The sequence below is a fragment of the Vanacampus margaritifer genome, chromosome 13 (genome assembly GCF_051991255.1).
Source record: "Vanacampus margaritifer isolate UIUO_Vmar chromosome 13, RoL_Vmar_1.0, whole genome shotgun sequence".
Classification (NCBI taxonomy): domain Eukaryota; kingdom Metazoa; phylum Chordata; class Actinopteri; order Syngnathiformes; family Syngnathidae; genus Vanacampus; species Vanacampus margaritifer.
In genome coordinates, this window is record NC_135444.1 from 12231938 (window position 1) to 12257102 (window position 25165).

The 25165-nt window shown below is 40.0% G+C and overlaps 2 protein-coding genes across 7 annotated transcripts in view; both read right to left on the reverse strand.

Annotated features, from left to right (window-relative positions):
- Positions 1 to 1288: 1288 nt before the first annotated feature.
- Positions 1289 to 5844, reverse strand: use1 (unconventional SNARE in the ER 1 homolog (S. cerevisiae)). Its single transcript, XM_077583246.1, has 8 exons — positions 5690 to 5844; positions 5160 to 5209; positions 4500 to 4578; positions 4247 to 4399; positions 4048 to 4063; positions 3908 to 3929; positions 3666 to 3828; positions 1289 to 2906 (listed from the first exon to the last, which is right to left on the reverse strand). Exons 1-8 carry the CDS (start codon positions 5786 to 5788, stop codon positions 2724 to 2726), a joined length of 765 nt encoding a protein of 254 aa, XP_077439372.1. The 5' UTR covers positions 5789 to 5844; the 3' UTR covers positions 1289 to 2723.
- A 456-nt stretch (positions 5845 to 6300) lies between these two features.
- The window catches only part of LOC144062176 (myosin IXB), a 50127-nt gene continuing 31262 nt past the window's right edge, over positions 6301 to 25165 (reverse strand). Inside the window, exons 15-44 of one of the 6 annotated variants that reach the window (XM_077583244.1) lie at positions 24944 to 25139; positions 24391 to 24466; positions 21620 to 21733; positions 20989 to 21028; positions 20760 to 20882; positions 20604 to 20684; positions 20309 to 20419; positions 20072 to 20197; positions 19820 to 19969; positions 19137 to 19297; positions 16691 to 17857; positions 16498 to 16573; positions 16302 to 16387; positions 15698 to 15816; positions 14716 to 14909; positions 14509 to 14616; positions 14259 to 14429; positions 14124 to 14165; positions 13935 to 14046; positions 13766 to 13839; positions 13481 to 13673; positions 13194 to 13322; positions 12663 to 12768; positions 12441 to 12572; positions 11959 to 12082; positions 11781 to 11828; positions 10112 to 10230; positions 9771 to 9910; positions 9590 to 9643; positions 7807 to 7953 (exon numbers count right to left, since the gene is read on the reverse strand). In XM_077583244.1, coding sequence (XP_077439370.1) covers positions 9630 to 9643; positions 9771 to 9910; positions 10112 to 10230; positions 11781 to 11828; positions 11959 to 12082; positions 12441 to 12572; positions 12663 to 12768; positions 13194 to 13322; positions 13481 to 13673; positions 13766 to 13839; positions 13935 to 14046; positions 14124 to 14165; positions 14259 to 14429; positions 14509 to 14616; positions 14716 to 14909; positions 15698 to 15816; positions 16302 to 16387; positions 16498 to 16573; positions 16691 to 17857; positions 19137 to 19297; positions 19820 to 19969; positions 20072 to 20197; positions 20309 to 20419; positions 20604 to 20684; positions 20760 to 20882; positions 20989 to 21028; positions 21620 to 21733; positions 24391 to 24466; positions 24944 to 25139 — 4332 coding nt within the window. In that variant the 3' untranslated portion in view covers positions 7807 to 7953; positions 9590 to 9629. Of the gene's footprint in view, positions 7954 to 9589; positions 9644 to 9770; positions 9911 to 10111; positions 10231 to 11780; positions 11829 to 11958; positions 12083 to 12440; positions 12573 to 12662; positions 12769 to 13193; positions 13323 to 13480; positions 13674 to 13765; positions 13840 to 13934; positions 14047 to 14123; positions 14166 to 14258; positions 14430 to 14508; positions 14617 to 14715; positions 14910 to 15697; positions 15817 to 16301; positions 16388 to 16497; positions 16574 to 16690; positions 17858 to 19136; positions 19298 to 19819; positions 19970 to 20071; positions 20198 to 20308; positions 20420 to 20603; positions 20685 to 20759; positions 20883 to 20988; positions 21029 to 21619; positions 21734 to 23914; positions 24008 to 24390; positions 24467 to 24943; positions 25140 to 25165 lie in introns of all 6 variants that reach the window. The other 5 variants (XM_077583240.1, XM_077583241.1, XM_077583245.1 and 2 more) reach the window with 5 other exon arrangements.

Consider the following 25165-nt stretch of genomic DNA (forward strand, 5'->3'; position numbering starts at 1 on the left):
TATAGCCGTCAATAGCAGTGAATGAGTTAAAAGGGAAGCCAACCTCAAAATGTTATTTACGATATGGTCTATGCAACCCCACTAGTCTAAACATTTGTGTAATATGAATTAAGCAGCTGAATTCACCTGTTTTTATTCTTCTCAGTGGGCAGCCATTTTGCCACTTGCGGTCAACTGACAATGACATCACAGTTGCTCGGGTAACGACCAATCACGGCTCACCTGTTTTCTCTGTTTGGTCATGTGATATTCGCATGCTGAGCAGTGATTGGGCGTTATCTGAGCCCAAAGCAACTGTGATGTCATCACTGATCTGAATAAATGACTGGTTAGGCGATAGGCCAAGACTTTTGAAGCCGCCATATTGCTCCTCCCAAGAAACGTTTCTCGGCATACGATCCTATACATTTACAGTATCAAAATTGGAGAACATTTGAGACCGTACTTAGAAACAGCATGATTAATGATGTTTTAATTTGTTAAACATAAACAAGAGGACTTCAGACATTTTACAACTTGCCTTAAATACATGTAAAAAAAAAAAAAAAAAAAGCTTAATGTTTTGTTTTTATTAAATAATTATAACTAATTCAACAAAAGATGCCTCTGCCAACTCTAAAATTGGGGTCCAACGAACTAAGCGATAAAAGAAAAAGGGGTCCATACAGGTATATATATATTTTTTAATTTGTTATAAAAGAGTGACCACTACGCGGCAAACCCCCCACCCCTATACTACCTGCCGACGAGCCGTATACATCTAATCTGAACGCTCTGTAATTTACACTGTAGTCTGCTCACGAGATGGGAGGAGCAAGATGGTCGCCCCGTCGCTTCAAAAGCTTGCACGGGCGTGTATGGGCTATCGGCTATCCAGTCATATATTCAGATCAGTGGATGTCATTTTCAGTGGAAAGCAAGTGACAAAATGGCCGCCCCATGAGATGGATAAAAACTGCTGAATTTTGCTACTTAATTCATATTTCACAAACACAGTATAAACAAGAATGCCGTGTTTAGACTAGTAGTAGTAGTAAAAATTGAAATTTTGGTTGAAACTTCACCCACAACCCATAAAAAGTCTATAGTCCCCTGTTCAAATCTAACATTTTTATGATATATATATGACAAAAAAATTAGTAAACATTTCAGAACTTTTTCCTGTACAACTCAATTGAGAAATAAAATAACACATATTTCCATTTGTGCTTGGGATGTTTTTGTTGTTAGTCAAAATAGAAGGAATTATGAACAGTCAGGGTTCTGCTAGCAAGCCAAGAAAATCCCATTGGAGCAGATGAACTTTATTCAGGGTTAATCAGAAGCACTTAAAACGGTAGCAGGTGCGTGCTGACCCATTTAAAATGAGTTTTAATGTGGTTGCTTAATTCTAAAAACAGCCATTTCCCCACATCTCAGTTTATTTTTACTTCCCCTCTCGAAATGATTGCATTTGTTTTCAACTGAGTCCTACAAGTCAGGTCGCGTTAATGGTGGCGAAAGTTTTAACATTTATCTTGGTGACATTTTTTGGGCATTTGAACAGGGGTGTGTTGACTTTTTATATCCAGCATATATGCATTAGTAGTATGACAAAGCTGATCTTGACTACTTGATGGAAAATTGTGACTGGCAGAAGCGTTTCCTTCACCACTGCTTCATCTGCTGACTCAATGCCTTACTAAGCCCCAATGCAAGTGGACAGTGACAGTTAAACATGACCTTAAACATGCAGTGTCTGGATACTCAATTAAATACCTTGGCCGATGTGCCACCCTCCTACAATGTTGAACAGCTGTGTGTTTGTCTCACTTGATCATAAGAATTACTTACAGCTTTTTCATTTGCTATAGTGCATTACTACCAGTGCAAAAATACAAATACAAAAATGATATTTTGCTTGTCAATTTAGAGTCTTCCGTGAACCTAACTGCGTGTTTGTGAACGGGGTAGGAAGCTGAAGTATTCAGAGAAAATCCAGACAAGCATGGGGAAAACATGTCAACTCCATATCAGAAGGCCGGAGGCAAAATTCAAACCTGTGAAGTACACATGCTATGGGGTATATGCCACGGAGGAGGCGGGACTTCCGACTTCCTGGTTTTCACACATCATCTCTGTTTCCTGTTTGCGACGTGTGGGCCGCGAGTTCTTGCTCTTCCGCCTTTCTGCCCCTCGTTTGCGCGTTCCCATTTTGAGCGAGAGTTAGTGTTGGAACGCGGCTGGAAACGACGCTGATGTGTCAAACCCGGAAGTCTGAAGTCATGGCATCTACCCCATTCACCAGGCCACCGCGCTGCATAAATTGTGAATGATTATGTATTATTAAAAAGGTAGAATATTGAATACATCTCTTGGTTTCAATCTTTTTTTTTTTTTTTTTAGATTGTGCTGGTGTGCCTTTTAAATTGTCTGGTGAGTGTTTTTCTATTTAATTACTTCAGATGAGCAAGTTTAAGGAGTGTAATAAATTCCACCTCAAGACACACTGGATTGCAGTTTGCGTCATGAACTTAAGTGTTCATTATTACTGATTACTGAACAATGAGTATCCATCCATATTGCAGAGCTATGTGTCTAGTCATGATTGGTTTAGAACAACTAATACTGAAGTTAGACAAGCGGCCCACTTAAAGGGATCCTTCGACCTGAGGTGAAATTGCATTGCATCACATACAGATCTGTGGAGAACTTTGAAGTCTTTAGGGGAGGAGGACACTTCATCATCTGAGCCTGGGGAAGAGTCTGATGAAGAGGATCATGCTGATAAAGGTGAACACGACCAGGATGAGCATGAGCCACAGCAGCCAGTTGACCGACTTCTTGGCATGCTGCTCCAATCGATCCGACTCAGTCTTCAGTTTCTCGAAGTTGAGGTCGGCCTGATGCATCGACTGGCCCAAAGTCTGAAAGGTGGAGGGAGACACCGCTTGGTGAGAAATTGAGAATCACAAAAAAAAAAAATATGACAATGATGACTCGCAGAGAATTGGGTATATTTGGCTTTTGGGTGAAATCATCTTTACAGGTGAACCTTATTTGACGTACTAATTTTCTTGATAGCTTGCAGATACATAAAATGATTTTCACCAAATTCGTTGCTTGTATGACTTAAAAAAAAAGTGCAACCCTAAGTATGGCCACCAGGACGCCCCTAAAACAAGCATAATAAACCAATTGCTCCTCCTTACATCTACATCCAAATTAAGACCTTAGATATAATTATTACTTATAACATCTCTGAATGAATTTTTTTTTCTTTCAGAACAAAAGCGTGCTGTAGCAATTAAGTCCTTTTTTGGGACAAAAGTAAATTTTAAGACAATAAAAAGGTGTCTGTTTTATTATTTTTTGTTATCTCCACCCCACAAAAAGAAGAATTTTTTTTTTTTTATTATTTTTGAGAAATATTACTTTTTTCTCAGATTATGAAAACATATTTAAAAAAAATAATAAAACAAAAATCATAAGATTAAGACTTTTTTCTTATCAGGGGACATTGCAAAAATGTCTCCCAAAACTTTTGACAAGACCTTTAGATTACAAAGAGGTCAGATTGTTCCCCCCACCCCAGTGAAATAATTTGAATACTTGTCTTATAGCGCTCCCTAGTGGCAAAAGCAGATACTGACTCATTAAATGTCTTGACTACTTTGCACATGCACCTGATTGTCCTGTTTGATGATGCTCTGTGCAGCCAGTGTGTTGTTTTTCAAGTTCCTGGCCAAGTTCAGCATGTCCTCTGCGATTTTCTCCTGCAGGTTGTGTTGATGCTGCAAGATGGCGTCCAGCTCTGCTGCCGACTGACGCTCATCCAGAGGCAAACCTCTGAGGGACCAATCAAACATTTAGTGCCACCCTTTTGTCCAATGGAGCTAAAACTGTAAAGCCTAATGAAATTCTTTACCTTCTGTTACGCAAATCTGTTTCTATAGAAAAAAAGGGGGACAGTTATGTAATGTAAATAGTATATACTGTTTAAAAAGCAAACATTTGACATAAAAATTGTAAAAGTGAAGTTGCATTTCAATGAAACCAAAGGCTCACCTTTGTTTGAAAAGCCCTGTAATGACAAAGAGGTCATAATAGTCGACATGTTCAAAACAATCAATGCACAAATAGGACTCAATACAACAGCAGCAATTTATCACCAAATTGAGCTATGATATCTTTACTATTGTAAACAATTATATTAGTGCAGCCAGATATTTTTTGCCGTGGTCTTTCACATCACAGTCGTTCCTACCGTGCCAAGCAGCTCATCCCTCATTTCCCCCGTACATCGGGCTTTGGTCTGCATGTGAACAGTTTTAGTGGCAGCCATTCTCTCGTTCGCTATAGTTGGTGTTCGGCCAGGGGCGAGGAACTGATTGGCTAAAGCCTTTTCCGCTGGCGATGACTGTGGTTGAGAACAGAAAAGCCATGACTTCCCAAATAATAATAATTTTAAAATAAAATCAAATAACAGATGTCAGCCATTTTAAGGGGTGACTACTGACCAGCTTCTCTGCTTCTAGAAGGCCTTTCAAAAAATCCACCTTTCTTGTGTATTCTGTCAGCACTTCTGGTGTGGGTTTGCTGAGTAAACAGTATTGATGAAAATAACAAAAATTAAATAAATATTTATAATATAAGATATTTCTCACCCTATGGCCTATTCCAATCCGCTGAAAATTATGTGATGGCCCTGAAGCCCAATTTCCCACCACACATACACAATTAAACATGTCATGTGTTTATTTTATATAATTTGTCATCATCCATCCATCCATCCATCCATAGCTTACAAAAAAAGTAAAAAATAATAACATACATTTTACAGTCTCGAGGAACAATTTTACATCAACGACAACATTTTTTAAATATAGAAAATATAAAGGTTTTGGTATGTTCTTTACTGTTTAATGAATCTGTAAGAGTCTTTTTATTTTTTACAACAACAGCAAAAACCCTGGAAAATGAATGAATAAATGAAATAAAACAAAAAGCAGAGTCTAGGACGTCGGGGACATTGGCCTGCATTCAAATCTGCACTTCGCATTTAATGAAAACGTCAACTATTGCAAAAACAATAAACGTGAAGAAAACAATGAATTTTTAAATGTGTTAATTAACTCAATTTATGTTGTATAAAAGAGAGTGCAGTGCGATGGTGTTACCTTATGCTTTTTCTCAGAGCCACCAACATCTCCTCCAAGGCACCAACATACTGAGGAGAGCAAATAAACAGCAACTACTTGACTTTTATATAATGACAGGCATTTTAACAAACTATCGAACCTAACGTTCTCTCAAGAATTCCAGCAGAATTGAGCATTATAGGGGAGGGGGGAGCATCTTTTGTAGTCACTGATTAGTGGACGTGTACGCAATTGTTAAAGATGATGCATTTGTTTTATATTCCAATGTGACAGGGATGACAGCTGAAACGAGATGCAAAAATTTAATAATCTAGGTACACACTATTTGGAATAAATACTTGTTAAGAAAAGTGCGTCAGGGTTTACATTAATATTAACAAAAGGTGAAAAGTTGCTCAAATGCATTGGCAGTGGTTTCAGTGACGACGTGGCTAACCGAGAGGCTAAACGCCTAAATGCTAACAACAGTCATGCTAAATTTTGCAAACGACTGCGTAAAACAAACTACAAATTATTTTATTTCTTGACCCGTCGTTGGGTTACTTTACCTTCCCCAGTCTCCATTCAGCCTCACCCCGTTTTTCCGAAGCTATTGACTCACAGCGAGACAATAAACGGACGAAGTTGATTTCTAATCTGGAAGCCATGACAGAAGACTACCTACCGGGTGTCGCGTTTAAATGACGTCACAGAAAATGCGGCGGGATGAGCTTTAAAAAAAAACGTAGCGTGAAACTTGAAAACGAATCAACTCTCACGTAGTGCATTTTCTAACTTACATAGACACGAACCTAATTCATACTCAAGTGTAATTCAAGCAGTCGTATTTGTTAAAATGTCTGACTGCCCAGTAAGTCAGGTGTCTTCAAAGAGCGACTGCTTTATTTAGCTTTAATTAATGCTGTTATTAATTAAAGGCCTTATGAACGAATTTGGGACTGGAACATATTTCACCTTTGCATAATTTCTTATGGGGAAAAAATGCTTGGCAACTAGAAAACGTCAACCAGCATCACCAAACAGACTGGAAGTTTGACTGTAGGCTATCTACTTACCTCTATTAACAGTAAGAGTTGATTCTTGAGCTTGTTTTCTCATCAGGTTTTTGTATTGTGCAATGACGATTGACCCGATAAACACACACCAGTCGTGGCAGATGTAACAACAAGCATCATGTTCTGTATTGTCATGTTAATACTAATAGCCATTACACTTGATGCCATTCAGTCCCAACCATACACTCTCTGGTAACAAAACTTGGCCAAGTTCAAGGCAAACATTCAACAGCAGTCAGAGAGGAACATTAGTATTAAAACGAAGTTGGCCAACGCAACACTGCGGCAGAACATTTCAAGTGAAGCAACGTAGAAAAGTGAGGTCAAAGACATCATAGCGTGTTGTTTCTGTTTTCTTTTTAAAGGAAAAAGTGGCGTGTGCTGCTCGCGTCTCCCGTTGCTACGTGAGGGGCAATGACTTCCTATCTGATGTTTGATGTCCAGCAGGTCGAGTAGAACGATGTGACACCTGTATAATCCGTCACAACATGAACACAATTCCAGGTTTTGTACAAATCAAAGAGTGAGAAATCCCTCCCCCTAAAAAAGAAAAAAAAACATTAAACAAAACAGGTGAACATTAGCACAGGTGGGGAACCTTTTTTCCCTTTCTGGGCCATCACAGGGCACATGAAGGCAGACAACCATTCACACTCAATCTCTGTGCAAACTGTTAAGTCATCGGTGACTCCTGTTGGGGCCTTTTCAGTTTTTATAAAATTCTGTGGGCCGTGCTAATTTTTTTTTACAAAAGAAATGTGCTTCAAAGATGGCAAAAAAAAAAAAAGTTGGTTAAATGTTTTCTGGCTTTACATGTTTTTAGAATTGCATACCCTCAAATACTCTTGTGGGACATGGGCTGCATGAACAAGACAATAAAAAGACAATGGAAGTTTTCTAGCATTAAGGCACAAGCTAGTATATTTTAGTGAGCATATTGGCTTCACTTTTTCATTCTGAGAACTAAGAAAAAACAAAGTGCAACAGGGATTTTAAATTAGCACAAATGAATGGGGGCGGGTGGGGCGCAAAGACATTTGCTGGTCCACCATTAAGAGGCTACGCAACCTGGCCAAACTTAAAGTACAATATTGGAAAAAAAATATCTTACAAAAAGGTGCATGGCAACAAGTCCACTTATATTAAATGTCAATTAGTTGCCACAGATTGTAATCTGTGTAGCTCCCAAATCAACCAAAATCTCCTTCCTGGTCAGACATCATTGTCCATATAAGGTATGTCTGGGTCAGAAGCGTGTCTACGGTCCTCCGAGGCTGGCATCTCGTTGTGCTGGTGTGGCGGACACCGTGTCGCCATGGAGATGGACGAGGAGGAAGCAGAAGGCGGGCAGGAGGAGAAATGGGTCAACAGGTCACACTCGGGCCTGTCGAGGTAGAGGGATTGGGTGCTGTCTTTACGGCGGCCTGGTTGCTCCCTTCTCTTCACAAAGTATTGAAACGAACGCTTTTCATGTGGGCAGGAAGCCCGTCTTTGACCCGAGCTCACTGGCTGGGCGAGAACACCCGGAGGCAGTTTAACCGTGTCCGGGATGACGGGATCGCGGCGTTGCAGCGGGTGCCTGCAGGTAGCGTTGAAGGACATTGAAGAGGAGGAGCTGGACACAGAGGAGGAAGAGCCAGAAGGGGTGATTTGTTGCAGACACGCAAGTCCACCAGGGAGTGATGCTCTCTGCGCCAGGTGGGATGGCTTGTCTGGGTACGCTGGCTTGTATCGCCTCTGCTGAAGGCCAACTCCAACTGGAAGAGAGGGAATACAGCATAAAAATGGTTTAGGCAAAGTTCCTTAATAGAAACAAGATACAATTATAGGAAAGGTGCACAATTAGAGAGGATCATGCAATTGTGGTTCATGCAATATGCTGTATGTGGGAGGCCCAGTAAGGGAAATATGTGTCATGCAAATGGGTTAATTATTGGACAAACGCTTCATTTGGTATTATCAAATCACTGGAAACAACACAAAAATATGTCAGGAAACCACAAAAAATGTTTGTTGAGACGATAGCATTGCGTCGTTGAAGAACGCCAGCCAATTTTAAACACTTTGGATTGCTTAATAATTTGTAAAAAAATAAATAAATATATAAATAAAAAATAGCAGACCCATGTGGGCACTCTCCAATAGTATAGAATTATGGAAAAAAATATCAAATTGACCAAATTTGGACAGGAAGTTTTGGCCCAATGTCAGCAAAAATGAGATGTGACAAGTCACAAAAATTCAGCCTTTGGAAAGATTAACAACAAAAACATTACTGAATATGTATCTGAAAGGGAAACACGTCAAATGTTTTCTTTATCATATGTTCTGTGCCCGCATTAGTGAAATAGGAATAAAGCAAATGAGTTCACCGTTTTCTGCAGCCATTTTGTTATTCGATGGTCCTCTGCCGTCAATAGAAATTGACATTGTGCATTGCAGCCCAAGGACACTTTGGCGTCAATTTCAGTCGACAGCAGAGGGCGGTAGAATGTCAAAATGGTTTACCTGCGTTTCCTTTGATACCATTTTGTTCCATGTTTAGATCTATATTAGGCTTCAACACATAAATAAAAAAGGCATGTTTGCATTGATTTTCTTCTATTATGGTCATTCTCATTCTCTTTGAAAAGGCAGAAATTTCCTATATAACTTTTGCATTGATCCTATTGATTTGATGTAATTTATAATTATGTCCCACACTCCAGGAAACTGTAGCAGCACATACAAATGCAAGTCATTTGAAGATGTTGGACAAGTGGTGTTAAATTTGAGCAACAACAAAAATATATATATATTTTTAAATAAATACAGTGCTACACACTGATAATACTTACAAGCCAAAGTAGTACTATGCCGACACGGGAAAAGAAAAACATTACACAAAGACATCAAGGACATATAGTTGTAATTATTCAAGAAAAAACCTGAATGATTAGAAGAATAAAGTAGTAATTTTAGGTACTTTTAAAGGAGGAGTTTGCAGTATGAAACTGGTTAAAACTGATAGTAGTATATTAGTAAATGATCAGTAAAAAAAAATTAAATATTAATAAAATCATCCCTCTCTGGCCCCAACTTGCCCGTCTAATTTGATTTTTAAGAAACCGTCATACCAGAGGAAGAATAACCAATCAGGTGCCCTTACCAACACCAAATATTTAAATTGCTCACATTTAATTTGACACTGCCACCGTGCACAAACAAAGCTTTCTTCATCTTAGGTTAGAGAAGATGCGGACAGCAGGAAGACATACGAAGTTGCAAAATATTAGACAATTATGCAGAGGACGTCATTTCTCCAGCATATCCCATCATTTTCCTAGAGAAAATGTTTTTCGCATGCTTCTGTGCCATACGTGCATACACGCAAACAATTGCTGGTGGTACAACCTGCTTTGCTATAGAGCAGACGGCACCGCTCCCATCACCATCACTGGTCCAGACCTGCACCACAAAAGACAGGAAGGGCCCACCCCAACGGCCCCGAGGTCTGGTCAGAAAGCCACAGGCGACAGAGACAGACAGACAGACATGACCGGACAGACAAAGCAGACACTGACTGAAAACTGACCTTCGGGCTCCGAGTTAAGAGTGGAAGAACGCTGCTGCTCGTCCAAGAGGCTTTCAGAGCTCAGCGAGGCTTCCGAGTCCAAGTTCTCCTGGTCTGAACCAGGCTGCTCCATCTCTGGTAAGCGGCAGGCCAGATCCACTCTGGGGAAGAGTTCATATTAGAGAATCTAGAGACTGGCTAAAAAGAGTGGTGGGTACTCTCCAGTGTCCTCATCACATAAATAAGTGTGGGAGTTTGACCAATATGTACTTCAGTAGAACTTATACTGAATGACTGTAAAGTTTCATTGAAAAAGGCTCAAACGGACCTTACAGTGAAAAAAGTCAAGCAAGAATGCTTACTTCTCCTGCTTGATGGACTTGATACGTTCCACCAAGTTCTTCTCAGCCTCCGAGTCCGACGAGTCCAGAGGCTCGTTCTCAGGGACAACTTTGAGTTCTGAACTGGCTTTTTCATGCACCTGTCAAAGCAGCACTGCAGTTACAACCCAATCAATTTGTCATTGGCCACAGCTCTATTAACTACAGCGGAACCTCTAAATTCAAACGTCAGCTCAGTATGCAACTAAAGCAGTTGTGGACAAAGTATGGTCGGCCTATAATCCACCCCAACAAGTTTTTACATTATCAAGAGTCATGCATTTTTGTTGTGTTAATGTAGCACCTAGTCTAGTCATATACTGTAAAATCCTGTGAACAGTCATTTTTTGGGGAAAAAAACATCTAAAATTAAAGGGGATACTAAACAGGGGGCTTAATAAGAAAGTAAAAATGTTCGCGTTGTTTGGAATAGATGGTTATCAGTACCCAGGGTTGCTTAAAAAAAGGAAAAAAAGAAGAAGAAATGAATCACAGATTTTTACTGCATTTCATACACAATGTAACTCTCAATGTAAGTATGCTTCACATATCATTTAATGTACAAAATTAAAAGGTTGGGTTGTTCCAGAGTTAGAAATGTAAACGCCAAGTAAAGAAATAAAAAATAGTTGACTAAAATCACTAAAAGAGCGTAGAGTACAAGAACACAATTTTGAAAAATATTTAGAAAGACTTATCACACGTATAGGAAAGGAGAATAGTTTTTAAGCAGGACTTAATTTATACTTAATTGGTTGGTTTGGAATTCATTCATATTATTCACTCGTAAAATCAGGACAATTAAATTAATGATACCGGTAAAATCAAGACACTGTATTATATACAAGTAAAGATAAAAAAGAAAATATATATTTTTGGGGTGGGGGGCATATTTTACACTGTTGCATTTTAATCACAAGATTTTATTGTATTACAGTTAACTTTTTTTTGTTTTGTAATAGCGTCATTAAGATTCCTTTGAGGAAATCAGTTTCAAAATCCAGACAAACATGTTCAAATTTCGAGGTTCCACTGAGTTTTTGTGTTTATCAACATGCATAAAGTAAACCACACAAGACTGTAACCACATCTGAAACACAGAGAAGATGGTGTTAGTAAAGAAGCAAGCAGATTGCTTGATAGATTCATGCTTCTCCACAACAGTCCAGTACATCTCTGAAAAATAATACCTGACAACCAAAACAGCCCTAACCCATTCACCTTCAAGAAAGAATTGAGGACTTTATGAAGGACGATGTACAGTATGCAGCCAACTAGTGAATACTTCCAGAGCGTGTTCTTTACAACAACATGCATGGTAAAAAATGGTTATCAATTTCTTTAATGTCACGTTCTAAAGAGGAAGAACAACAATCTACTAACATCTTTTCCTCAGCATCGCATAGCAATGGCCCCTTATCACAACCATCAGAAACATGCAAACTACAACCGGTTAGTATGGAGGAGGATTATGGGGTGGTGGGGGTGAGCTCAAACCGAATGACTAAGAAAAAGAGGGTATACTGTATAGCATCACCCACATCTATTATGCCATGCACAGGTCAGCTCCTTTTGCACGGCAAACAAAGTAGCATACTGCAAGGCTACGTCTGCTAGATCTACTTGACCAGGAGAACTGGATGATACATACCACTCCTTTGCAAGGAGCTGAGAACCTGAGAGGTAATTGCCAGTTGTGCTAAGGAGAGACAGGGAAGATGGACCCAGAGGGTGATTAATTTGTCCGGGGAGATGTTAGCACTCACTTTGAGAAGACACTGAATGAAAGAAACGCAAGTGGACACTGAGATGCCGTTTTAGACCCTCACCGTGTTCTGTCTCTTGATTTTGAGCTTGTTGACAGCCAGAGTCTCTGCATACTCCAGCTGCTCGATCTCCTCCATCTTTTCGTTGTAGCGTCTGATCTGCTCGCTGATCAGCATCTCCACGCATCTTCGAGTAATAATAATAATAATAGAGGATATAAGTATATCCTGTATATTGTCTTTGTATGAGTTGCCGCTCTGTGTGTGTTAAGCAGCAGTTGTTTCATGTTTAGAATTATTGTAATATCTACGCTTACTTTCATCAGTCTTCCGGTGGTGTTTTGCATTATACTGTTAGTTGACTTTTGTTGTTGATAATTGTAGATTAAATTATGCTTGTATGCTGTGTTTTAAAAAGTTAAAATGCATTTTAAAAATAAGTTGAAGGGCCAAACTGTTAAAAAAAATTTTTTTTTAATATGGTCTTGTCTCACGTATGGGTCTCGAACTGCGATAAATGAGGGTTCGTTGTATTGTGGTCTTACGTGGTGGTCTTGGCGACGTCTTTCATGCTAAGAAGTGGGTCCGCGCCATCTGGGCAGCGCAGGATGCACGGAGCGAAGACAATGGCCAAGGAGTTAGGAGACATGCGGTTGTGAGTTTCCTCTTTACACACCCTGTAAGGACATGTAGAAAAAGATCAATATGTAGATTACCCTGAAAACATATTTTTCAAGCAAATTCCGACAATAGAAGTGAATTTTGACCTGACAAGGTGGAAGACGAGCCTCTCCAGTGTGTTGTAGTTTGCTGTCGGAAGCTCTTCCAGCACTTTGTAGATGGCGTAGAGTTGCTCCTGCTTATCTGGCAGCTCTGAATACAAATAAGGCAATAAAACATTGCTCTGTTGTAAACATGTTGAAAGAATGACATTCCAGCTTTGTGAGGTGATCTGAAAGCAGGCCCAGGCAGGAAAGTTAGAAGTCACACCTGTGATTTACAGTATATGAAAAAAAGATGATTTCATATTTAGCCATGACACACTGCCCTCACTTTTGTGCTTCACTTACAATAAAACAAACACAGTAGAGCGGGGTTGGCAAGCCAAATGGGAGAGCATTTATTACGGCCTGCCTTGCAATTCGAAAGCCCATTTTGCTGGTGTCGGCAAAGAACCCCCTGTCACCATTTGGTAAATTTCCTATTTTTATACTGATCAGTCCACATGTATGGGTGTTATTTTTATTTTATTATATATTATATGGTAAGAAATGCCACGCCCTTGTCACAATCCTCACCTACTGCATGCAGGAACTCATTATAATGTATGAAGGTCATCAGTGGGTCTGGCAGCTCCCTCAGCCACTGTTTCACCAGGCCTGTAACTGTGTGGATGGGGTAGTCTTCAAGGCACACGAGGTGGGGGTCTAAGCAAAAAACAACAATAGGGCATCTCAATATATTGACATCAATATGTGTGAATTTCCCCAATGTACGCCTATTAAAGGTTATCTTATATTTTCCCACAGTATTAAAAATACTTGACAAAAAGAGCCACAGTGAAAGTTGAGGGAGTACACTTTACCGGTCTCCAGTCGCTGGTGTAGTTCTTTCATGCGGTTGGCGGATCCAGACTTGCGGTAGATGCCCTCGGTATAGAGGCCCTGCATCTCCACGTGCTCCAGCATCATCTCCAGGACCATTGGAACTGGGTTCTTCTCACTCACCAGGTGACACACGCGCACGCCAAAGTGCTGGCCCCCGGACTCTTCATCACTCTGTTGGATTCAGCCCGACATTCGGTCAAATGGCTTCACTTCACACTACGCTCCGCATCCGAAGTGAATCCCGAAAGGAGCTTTAGACGTACCTTTTTGGCACAGAAAGTGAAGCAGTCCGTGACAATTTTACTCAGGCACTTTTTGTGGCACACCATCTTACAATCTGTAAAAAGGGGATTGTCAACATTCATATATATATTCATTTTGTTTTTGTCACCCTGCAAGATGTAATGTAATTAATTGCAATTTAAGACTCACAGCTACACATGTAGGCCTTCTCCATCCCCCAGATGAAAGAAGTGCACTGGTCACATGACTGCATGATGTTGACCTGATAGTTGACGAACACGTGATCCAAGGGGCTTTCCATCTGACAAGGTAGATGGAAACTATTAGAAACCATGTGGCATATTAAATTGATGCACAATTTCAAATTTGGATACCTACACTTTTATCCTTTTTCCGCCGCTTTTTCCGAGCTTTAGCAGGCTGTAACACAATATAAGCCTTTATTTGTTATTTTTCATGTAACAAATACGTTGATAACACAATATGAGCGAGAGCAGGTTTGTGTGTTATCACCTTAGCAGGCTCAGCTTCCTCTTTCTTCACCTCCCCTCTAATGAAGCCATCTAGCACCGACTGAAACAGGTTGACCACAAGCTGGACTTCTCCTTTTTGTTTGTCACCGGCCAGATGGATCACTTTGTTTTGGTAGCCTGTCATCAGACCTTTGTAGCCAATTGTTGGTTTCTAGTTCAAATGAAGAGGAGAGCCATTGAGGAAGACAAAAAAGGTATAAACTAAAGTGTCATGTGGGATAAAGACTTACAGGGAGAGAATACATGGCTTTTATAGTCTCTCTGAATTGCATGGTGGCCGTTACAAAGATGGCCTCTGTGGCTGACAGCGATTTACCTCTGGAGCGGAAATCATTGACCTAAAGAGGGGGGCACAAACAAAACAGTTTTTTTCAGAGTTAAAATACACGACAATTAATTCCTAAATGAAGTAAACCACCCATTTCAATCTTATGTACCTGGTTTCCCAGAAACTCATCAAGGTGCCGTAGCTCATTGGCGTTGGTGATCTCCCGATCCAGGGAAGCGTTCCACTGCTCAGAGACGCGTGTGGCACGGCTAATCTTTATGGTGGGGTTACGGCCCAAACTTTTATTAGCACGCTCTCCTTGGGACTGGGATAAATGTCGCAAAGGGTATCCAGATGCTGGGGCTAAATGATGGAAAAAATGCTTTCATATTTCATCATTGCAAAAAAAAAAAAACAATCAATTGTGTGATGAAAAGATTCCTTCTGTATTCTCAGGCTCATACTGGACTGGGAAAACGTATCTGTTTTCATTAGGCCTGCTGCTAAAATGGTCAATGTTTTCTCAGAAAGCAAGCAGGAAGATTAGCTAAGACCCCACGAATAATAACGATAATACATCTGTGTTTTCTTTCTCACTTCATGAAGTGTGACTGATGTGACAGGCAGCAGTCCAGCATAGAGAAGACTCAAAACACAATGGAATTACAGTTGAAGCTCCTTTTTTTTGGAACAATTTGACAAACATTTTTGGGAAAAATGTTCAACATGACTTTTTTATTTATTTTTTATTTTTTAATATCCACACTCTACGAGTATGCCCACAGAATGAAAAATGTAACTTAGTGTGATGTAGAAAAAGTCCTTGCTGCTTAGTCCAATATGCCACTCGTTATCAGTTAAAGACCCTGTAAAGTAAATATTGATATATCTTTAATACTATAAATTAGACATGTTTGAAGATGATTGCCGTTAAACTGTTTTTATACATTTCAGATTTCCAGATTTTTGGAGCACAGCATCCGCTTTGGGGTATGTACTTAGCAGGAAGTATGAGCTCAAATGTCTGTCATCTTAATCTGCCACTTAATTGTAAAGAGCCTCGTCAAGTTTTCTCACCAACTTGTATTGATTTTCTTATTTAATGATGAGAACATATAAAATGAAAGTACGAAGACTTGCACATCATTTACCTTCCCCTCCTGTTGGCTTTTCGTTGAGAACCTGTCCAAGTGTCAAGTCTCCATTGTCGGGAGTGTGAGGCTCCTTGTGTGGTCGCTTTTTCAAGATTTTACTGAAGAAACCACCTGGCCTAAAGGATTGACATTGAGATTCTTTTTAAAACTGATTGTTAAGGAGTCCGTTAATATTGTGTAATTGACAATGTTTTCCAAATTGTTATCAGCAAATCACCAAAGAGCAATATATATATATATATTTTTAAATGTATTGATTGAGCTATTACAGTGTCAGAAGGAACCAAATGCTTTTCCAGCTGTCGTCATAGCAACATCACATATAGAAGAAAAAGAAAGTTAGCTGAAGGCTGTCCAATTAGACTGCCAATAAGCATTCGAGTATGAGCTACAAGCCATTTGGAGAAGATATATTTGTTAGTCAATGACTTTTTTTTTAACACATACAGAAACATCTGCTTATAGCAAGGTTGTGTTGCAATTAAGAGACCTATCGTTTTTTTTTGTTTTTTTTAAAGCCTAATCAATCAAAATCGATTTGTATTGTTTGTGAGTCTTGAAAAATTACGCCATCATACCACTACGTGTTCAACACAGTTACCTGTCTGGTGTAGAAGGGGTGGTTGATTCATCTTGGTTTCTCCTCCTGATGGAGCTTCCTTTTAAGCTCTCTGTAGACAAAATCATCTGCACAATAGGACAAAGAATGGATTTTATTATATTCAACGTGCTAGGCTAGGGACAGAACGAAACTTGTGATTTTAATGGCACGATTGCAAATAGTATTTTTTAAATACCTCTTTGGTTAAGAGAGCACCAGCGCCCTCAGAACATGGAGACAAACTGTCAATCGAGGAGGAGGCAGTTTGACTTCTGAAGAAAAACAAATGTAATAGAGACATTTCATGTATTTGATATACAGTACTGTAGTACATGTTGTAGTGTAAGAGGGAGCTAAATATGAGAACAGAGTTATAACAGGAAACGTACAGAGGCTGCTTGGACCTTCTCTCATCTCTGTTGTGAGATGGAGGAGAGTGTTCTCCATCGCTCGTCTTTCCCTTCCACTTCTCCGACTTCTCTTTGATTGGCCCATGGCCACGCTGCAGGCTTAAAACTCCACCATCCGCCACAGTTTTCTCATGCATTGAGTCAGCCGGTCGTAATGATAACGTAGTTGGACGAACAGCACCGGATTGCGGAGACATTTTGGCTTCCTTCTTCCCTCCTTTTTCTTCCTTCATCTTCCAGGCCACAAACGTATACTGATCAAGCTCCTTGCTGTCGGCCTGCTCCCTTTGCTTTGACGCCTCGGGTGTTTTGCTCTTTGGAGGGGATGTTTTTTCCTCACTGGTCGCTGAGGATGAGGTGGAGGTTGAGGCAGCTCGTAAAGTCTCTCTCTGATTGTGCTCTAACCCTCTCCGTCTCCTCTGCTCTCTCTTCTCCTGACTTTTAGATACGTGGGCTTTGGCTACAGGACGGACTAGGTTATGTTCCGGATGGGAAGTAGCAGAGGTAGTGCTGGAGGCCTGTTTCGAACCAGAATAAGTGGGTGTAGGATCATTGGCGGAGACCCCAATAGAAGACAAAACATGTTTTGTATCCTCCTCCTTTTCATCTAGCTGAGAACCAGCCTCAGGCAAAGTACCGTTGGTCTCCAAACCAGACCTGAGAGGTAGGTGTTTACAATCGCATTTTTGTGCTTGGGATAGCCATTCATCGTCCTCCTCGTCTTCATCCTGACCCTGCTCCTCCTCCGTATGGGAGCTTGATGCAACCTCCCCATCATACTCTCCTCTCACCTCATCTGGCTCCTGGTCCGGCAGGCTGTCATCCAGCATCTCCTCTGTGACCAGTTCTATATCTGGATCCTCTCTTGTTCGAGGCTCCTTTGCTGGTTTTGTCCCTTCCTGCTCTATTTGTTTCACCTCTGTTGTCTCCTTAGCTTCCAGCGCTTTCTTGATTGCCTCCTCCTCTTGTCTCCTCCTCGATTCCTCCTCTTCAGCCTTTCTTCTTTCCTCCTCCGCCTCCATTCGTAGCTTTATTTCCTCTTCTTCCTGTCGCCTCCTTTCCTCTTCTTCCTCCTGGCGCCTTCTTTCCTCTTCTTCCTTCATCTCTTCCTCCTTTCTGCGTCGATCCTCACGCATGGAGTGGCATCTGAAAAAATGAAGTTATATGACTCATTTTTCTCCTGATCATAACTCTGTTAATTTAGCCTGGAACTATTGTCAGAGAAGTTGTAGTGTAGGGTATGTCGAACCAATGCTTAGGAAGTGAACTAGCATCTCTCCAGCAACCACTCGGAGGTTCCATATTATACAGTTTCAGTCTGTGCTAACCCCACTAGAGTGTAGGGTTGGTTACCTTTCACATTTGAACCAGTACTGTTCCAATCCTCGGTACCGGTATTCAATGTTACCAATTTTCGGTACTTTTGTACTCTCTCTCGCTCTCTCTTTTGTTTTTATTAATTTTGGTGGTAGCAAATGTTCATCATTGTTTAATAGTAAAATATATATTTTTAATAAATTTAACCATTACCTTTCAATATATAAAACTTGACAAATAAAAAAATAAAATACAATTTTATTCAAATGTGCCAGAGAGGAATAGTAAAAATAAAGGTTTAACATTTTACAATTACTGAAGTATAATTAATAAACATAAATTAATATTACAAAAAAAAAAAAAAGTGTGAATCAAAGTTCTGTGCAATGAACAACAGTAAATATATAAATTGATCTTAGTTTTTTGCACAGTTTTTCAAGAACGTAAAGCCTGCCGCGCTATGAGCTCGAAGTTTGAACCCACGTTGGACTCAAATATATATATATTTAAAAAAAAGACAGTTGGAAGAGGACATGACATTAACAAAGAGAATAATCACTTGAATGTATCCGATGTGGTCTGTAATGCTCGCTACATTTTGCCCACAATCTTTTGTCAATTTAAATATGGTCACCAGTAGTATATCCAAATTATTCTTTATACCTTAACGATGGTGAATCCGTGTGCCTTCCAACATGATTCGATCGGTGGGGGAAGACGTGCGCGGGCTCCTAATACAAGCAAGGACGCCGCCGACACCTCCCTCTCAGGTGTGCATTGTCAGTCTGCACACGGCATTCTTGTGAAACTGTATTTCTTTGGCTTGGTGCCGCAAAAATCTTGCTCGTTTGCAAAACCCGGGAAAATATTTTAGCGCGTGAAGTCCTGCGTAAGAGGGTGACATCAGTACGCTGGTGCATGTATAACGTTGCGTTCAAGTGCGCCATGGAAAATCATCAACTCTTCCCCTCCCACACAGTCACAACTTTGAAAAATGTGATTTAGAACCCAAATTGGTCCATACCACAATAAGTACCGTTTTCGGTACCCATCCCTGCAAGAGTGTGCCCACAGAGAACCCGATTGTGTCACTGAGCATTTCTGTTACCTTCTTCGTGCGGAGTGTCCTCTGACAAGGGCTTGTATCTTGGTGGCACCGTGTCTTTGGCGATGATATGCTGATCTTTGTCGATGTCCTTTCCAAAGAGCCTGTATTAAAGTTGCAGCCCGTCGCCTTTGTTCCTCTTTGCAGTACCTGCGCCATGAACGCTATCAGGGAGAACAAATCAGGGGGACAATAGTTTAGGATTTTTCCATGATGGTTATTTTTTTAAATTTCATTTGACTTTTGAATATTAAATTCAGTTTTAAGTTTATTCGTTTAATTTTTTTTGTGAAAATGCTTCATTTTGAGTTAAATTTTTATTAGTTTTTGAGTATTTGTTTGTTTTTATGTGAAACTTAAGTAATGTAAACTTCAATTTCAAAATGACTACATATTGTACATTTAAAATAAACACCAAAAGCTCATGTATGTAATCAATTGACAAAGACAAAAAAGTAAATTTTTGCTAGTTTTTGTCTTTTTAAAAGCACTTTATTTTTATTTTATTTCGTTGGCAAATTTTTTTCTTCTTCAATTTTTGTTTTAAGTTATTGTGTTAACTATAATAACATTGGAACAAAAAAAAGATACAATTTCAAATAGGTTTATTTACATTAAATAAAATACATTCAATAGGAAAAACAGGACACTGTCATTAACAGACTGAACAAGTCATTTGAATTTACCTGTATCACGACAGCTGACTGTCTCATGTCCAGAAACTCTTTCCTCTGCAGGCGAGCTCTAAACCAGCGCTGCAAAAAGATTATCTTGCGCATCACATCCTTGTGTAGCGTGTCTTGCAGCTGTTGCCGCTCCAGCTCTTTCAAAAACACCTGTACATATCCCCAAAAAAAACACATGCATTATTATCTTGAAACAGACATGTAGGTGAAGTATAACTATTTAAAGATGAACTAAACACTTGAGGGACGTACCTTTGTTTTGCCTATTTGGTATGTGGTGTGATCCAAGCCCATCTTCTTGTCTAGCAACGCAGAAATGTCCTCCTTACAAGCAGTGGAGTCCTTTGGCAGCAAAACCCTGAACTGCTCTAAGAATTCCTACATGCCATAAATTGTCAAGTTAGAGCTAATAGACAGAGATTTATGAAGGTACTATTTTACATCATTCGCATGACACCTACTTAACTATGAAAGTAAACTTCACATTACCTGGAATGTATATTTAGCACCATAGCCAGACCGCCTGATTCGAACAGTCTCCAGCATTCCGGTGTAACGGAGCTGCTGGAGCACCAAGGTCTCATCTAGATACATCTCCTTCTGCTCAAAAAGAAGCACAAGAGGAAATGCATAATAAATGTTCAGGTTACGAAGGCATTATCAGTGCAATTAATTAAGAAATGTAAGTACCCCTTCTTTCAAAAGAAGTCATACTTGAACGTGAACTCTGATTTAAAACTCCAAACCAGACATTCAATAATAAATTACTATTAATTGGTCTTACCTTTTCAGCATTGGAGCGGATACAGCGGATGAAGAAAGGCTCTGCTTTGTTCAGAGTTTCCAAGAGTTTGGTCAGGGATTTCTATTGAAAAATAAAACATTTTGGGGAAAAAATGCTTGTGTCTATTGTGTGCACATGATTGAGGTCAAATGTTACCTGGAACTGGGCACTGATGCTCGGGGGCTTCTTCTTTTTGTGTAGATGGAGAAGCGACTTGGTGGTGCGATCATGTAGGGTTAGGCTTACAATGAACTTCAGGGACCGAGAATCCAACAGATTCTGCACAGTGAAAGGAAACCTTTTTTTGAAAAACATTGATTTGGTGGAAAATGCACAAGGGAGCCAAGATACAAACAAAGCTAAGAGACTTAAGTCATTTTGATACCTTGGGGATGATCTGCTTCTGTTTAGTTCCTTTGTTTTTCCTGTCAAAAAGGGAGACCGAAGATAAATAATGAGTTGTTGGGACTACAGCAAGAACAAGTGAGGAGATGGAGTGACTGAAGCCAGGTTAGTCATCATGCGCTCACAAGCCAGTGACGAAATGCAAGGTTGCACCTGACAGGATTAATGACAGCTTGGCTGAAATGGATGCGTGTGTAAGAATGAAGGAAGAAGACGTAGTTAGCTTACAGCAAGAGACGGGATGTCAAAATTTACCCACAGGACCCTCGACATACACAGACAGACATGCTCGCTTGCTACCGGCACTGCATATGCACAACGTATTCATACTCAGTGTCACGTTTCTTGAACTGGCATGACATGCTGTAGGGCCACTGCTCCTCACATGCCTTTTGATTATTATTCATGCCGTTTATGACAGTACTCAAGGCATTTCAGCTGAAACCTTCAAGGAATCCAAGTCTACAAACACACTATCCCATCAAACAGGAAGCTGGTTGTTTTTAATGTCCTCATTAGATTCAGCCACATGACATCTATGTCTATTTCCCTGAGCTGAGTGCACTGATTTTGGCGAGCTCCGACACCCCCCAGTTTGTCTGCAGACTCACTGGAGGACATGTCGCGGGAAGCGGAGACGACCCCAGGACTGCAGCAGCTTGCGAGGGTCCTCACCATCCAGCTGCAAGTTCTTAATGGAGCTGATGATCTGCGCATGCATGTCTCTGATCACACGACACACACAAATGACACAGTGTGGACAGGGAAAATGGGAAAATAAGGTGAAAAAAAAAAAAGAACAGGAAAACGAAAGTGTGTGGAACAAAACCCAAACATTTTGGACACCTCAGAGGAAAACACACCAACAGTTACCCAAGATGGGAACACACAAGGCAAGATAGTTGGGGGTCTGACAGCGAGAAACATTCAAACTCTGTTCATCCGTGAAGAATAACTCACAGAATGCATACTCCCACTGTCCATGTTTATTTACAAGGGGAGCATAGAGCATACTGAACCACCCAACCATGATGCCATATCCCCTTTAAAGAAGGAACACACAGAGGAGACAAAGACGGAATGGAGCTTGGTGGGGTATTATTCACACCCATGTGGCTGCAAATGTGGTAGTCAACATGCATATGGCCGCCTATCTGGTTCCATGCTGGAGGGACTGCAAGTTATTTGTGTTGATTCAACCCAAATTATTGGGCTTAACGCTGAATCGGTGAGGTTAATTAATACTGAGACTTATTGAGGAGCTGTTTCATGCAGTACTTTTCTATACTTACCAATGCATGACCATGAAAGCAGGAGACAGGCAGGAAAGGAATGGGCAACACATAATCTCACTCAACGGTGAAGCCAACCCTCCTCTATTTTGCAGTAGCAGATCTTAACAGGCCTGACTGATTTAATCAGTGTAACAATGAACTGTGAAGATCTGAAAGCCAACGGGTTAAAGCTCGAGAAGATTAAGTCTTAAAATACTCTTTAGGATGTTTCGTTCCATTCTCAGAAAGCTTAACGTTCTGTTCTTATCTATCTGCACATGTAGGAAAGCATTATTTTCAGCGCTCCACAGTTGGTGCATGTAACTTTAGCTGCACACCTTTTTGTGCTCTACCACAAGAATAATAAGTAATGGGCGCAGCTCATGAAGAGATTGATGGGGATAACAATGAGGTTAGAAAAGAGCCCTTTCTAGTAGGGATAGGTGAGTAGTACCGATACCAGATACCACCTTATTTCAAGTAGGGCTGCTTAATTATGAAGAAAATATTAATCACGATTAATTTGGTAATAATCACAACCACGATTAGGACAATCATTTGTTTTTTGGTACTAAACAAAAAAAATGTTTAAACATTTCTTTGAAACACTAATTATGCAAGTTCCTTTTGGAGCAAACAAGATTGATTAAATTAGTCATTTTAAATTTAAAAAGGTTCAAATATATACATTTAAACAACCGAAAATTTGTATTAATAATATTTTATGTTTGTTTACGATTATGCAGATTATTTTAATTGTAGAGTGTAATCATTGAAATTGTAATTGAATTTCGATTAATTGCACAGCCCTTATTTCAAGGTATTGGGTACTCGTGGCGAATACCGGTATCGGCTGCCCTCTTGTGACCTTTTTACTATCACGACTAGTAATTAGAAAATAAGGGAATGGAAAATTGCCATTAATTTCATGCAATTTTAAGGGAAAATGTTGAATTTGGGACATATAGGTCTTGTTTAAAAAAACATTTTTGGGGGGATATTTTATGTATAAAAAGTACTAATGATATCGGTCTAAAAAAGTGGTATCGAACATCCATACTTTCTAGTACTGTTTTCATTGTAAAATAACCATAATCACAACCATTATAAGCTTGTCATTCTTTCATTATGGGTTATGATTAGGGATGTTCGATACCACTTTTTTTCCAAGTCAAGTAAAGTCAGACCAATACCTGTACTCAACTTTTGAGTAGTCACTGATACCATGTACAGATACCACTATTACTTTTGATAAATAGAATTCCGCCCCAAAAAACAATGACCGATAATTTTAAAGAAAGACCTAGATTTTCCCTTAAAATTGCATGACATTAACGACAATTTTCTATTTTTCTTATTTCTAGTACATGATCATTAAACGACCACAAAAGGGCGGCCGATACTAGTATCGCGCTCCGGCATGATACCGATACTCGCCTATCTCTACTTATAATGCATACTGTCGGATTTTTTATTTTTTAGTTTTTTTACATTTGAGAGGCAAGCAAATTAAGACAATAAGTAAACCAGTCTACCTGTTGCCCAAAACAAGCATATTCCTTCCTTCCTGCCTGCCTGCCTGGTCTCACGTATCCAGCCATTTCTCCTTTCGGCTCTTCCTCCTTCACTTACTTTTTATTCTCATAGCTAGCAAAGATGTCTTCAAAGGCCTCTAGAGGGCGCTCCTCTGAGTGATCAAAGTAGAAATCGAGCATAGATGCTCTTCTGCGGAGGGGAGAGGAGAGAGCCACACACACTGTGGTCACCAAAAGGTGTCAAGCGGGAAAGGAGAGTGCGGATTTGTGAAATTGTCCCTCTTCAGCTCTTCCGATACCACACAGCAAATCAGAAGGCAACATACAGTATCAAACACAGACAACAATTCATGAAGATTGTTGTATGCTCAGAGATATTTAACTGTGAAGGTAGAAAAAAAATTGCAAAAAGTGAGGGCGAAAGACACCAACACCCCTGACGCCATATCCGCAGTTATTTGGCTGCCCCCGATAGGAAAAAGATTGGACGGTTAGAAAACCAGTTCAACCACAACAAAAAACTGATATGATCATATTCAGTTTGTTATTCAAATATTTGACATCTGTCCTTACTTGTAAATCCGCTCTATTGGAGCATTGGCCCGCTGAATCTCTCCCAAAGGAGTTCTGGAGGTCGGACGCACAACGCCTACAAGAAACAAAAAAACTAAGTCATGAAAAAAATTCTGTAAAAGGTAAATGAGAGCCATGTGACTGTAGCAGTTTTGGTTCTTCTAAACTTCATTAATCTTGTTAATCCAGTTTAAAAAGTTCCTACGTCAGTGGGCTATAATTGCGAGCACCCGAATAGTGCACAGGATTGCGCATTTTGAGAAAAATGTAAGAAATCTGCTAAAGCCTCACGTTTCTAACCCCAATATTCTCTTTATGTGCTGACCTGAAAGGCTTATTGCTGAGCAGAGAAACTGCACAACTCTAAAGCTTTGGGTATAAGCCGTTCAAAGGTCTACAAAAGGTAACACATGGCATACGTTGCACAGGAATGAAAATGTTGCATATTTTCATTGACTGGAACTCTGATCAAATACTGTATTTTGATTGAATAGCAGAATTTATATGGACTTCAAATGATTATTTCGCCCCAAATCAAGTTGCCTGATAGTACCTGCAGTCTTGGCGGCCCATGAACGACCGGCCTCATTGAAGGCAGCCAGACCTCTGATGGTGGCACGCAAGATGCCCCATCGAAACATAGCCACGGGGTCCATGCCGATGAGCTGCCGCACGTACGCTCGGTCGCTGCTACGCAATAACGCAACAATGTCCGGACGCATATGATCTGTGTTTTTCTCCCGGAAATCCTGCAGGAGTCAAAGATTAAAAATAA

Coding starts and splice junctions, on each gene's coding strand:
- use1 (XM_077583246.1), bottom strand. CDS start 5,788: ATGGCTTCCAGATTAGAAATCAACTTCGTCCGTTTATTGTCTCGCTGT. Junction 5,210..5,689: donor CTGAATGGAGACTGGGGAAG/GTAAAGTAACCC, acceptor TGCTCTCCTCAG/TATGTTGGTGCCTTGGAGGA. Junction 3,829..3,907: donor ACAGATTTGCGTAACAGAAG/GTAAAGAATTTC, acceptor TTGGTCCCTCAG/AGGTTTGCCTCTGGATGAGC.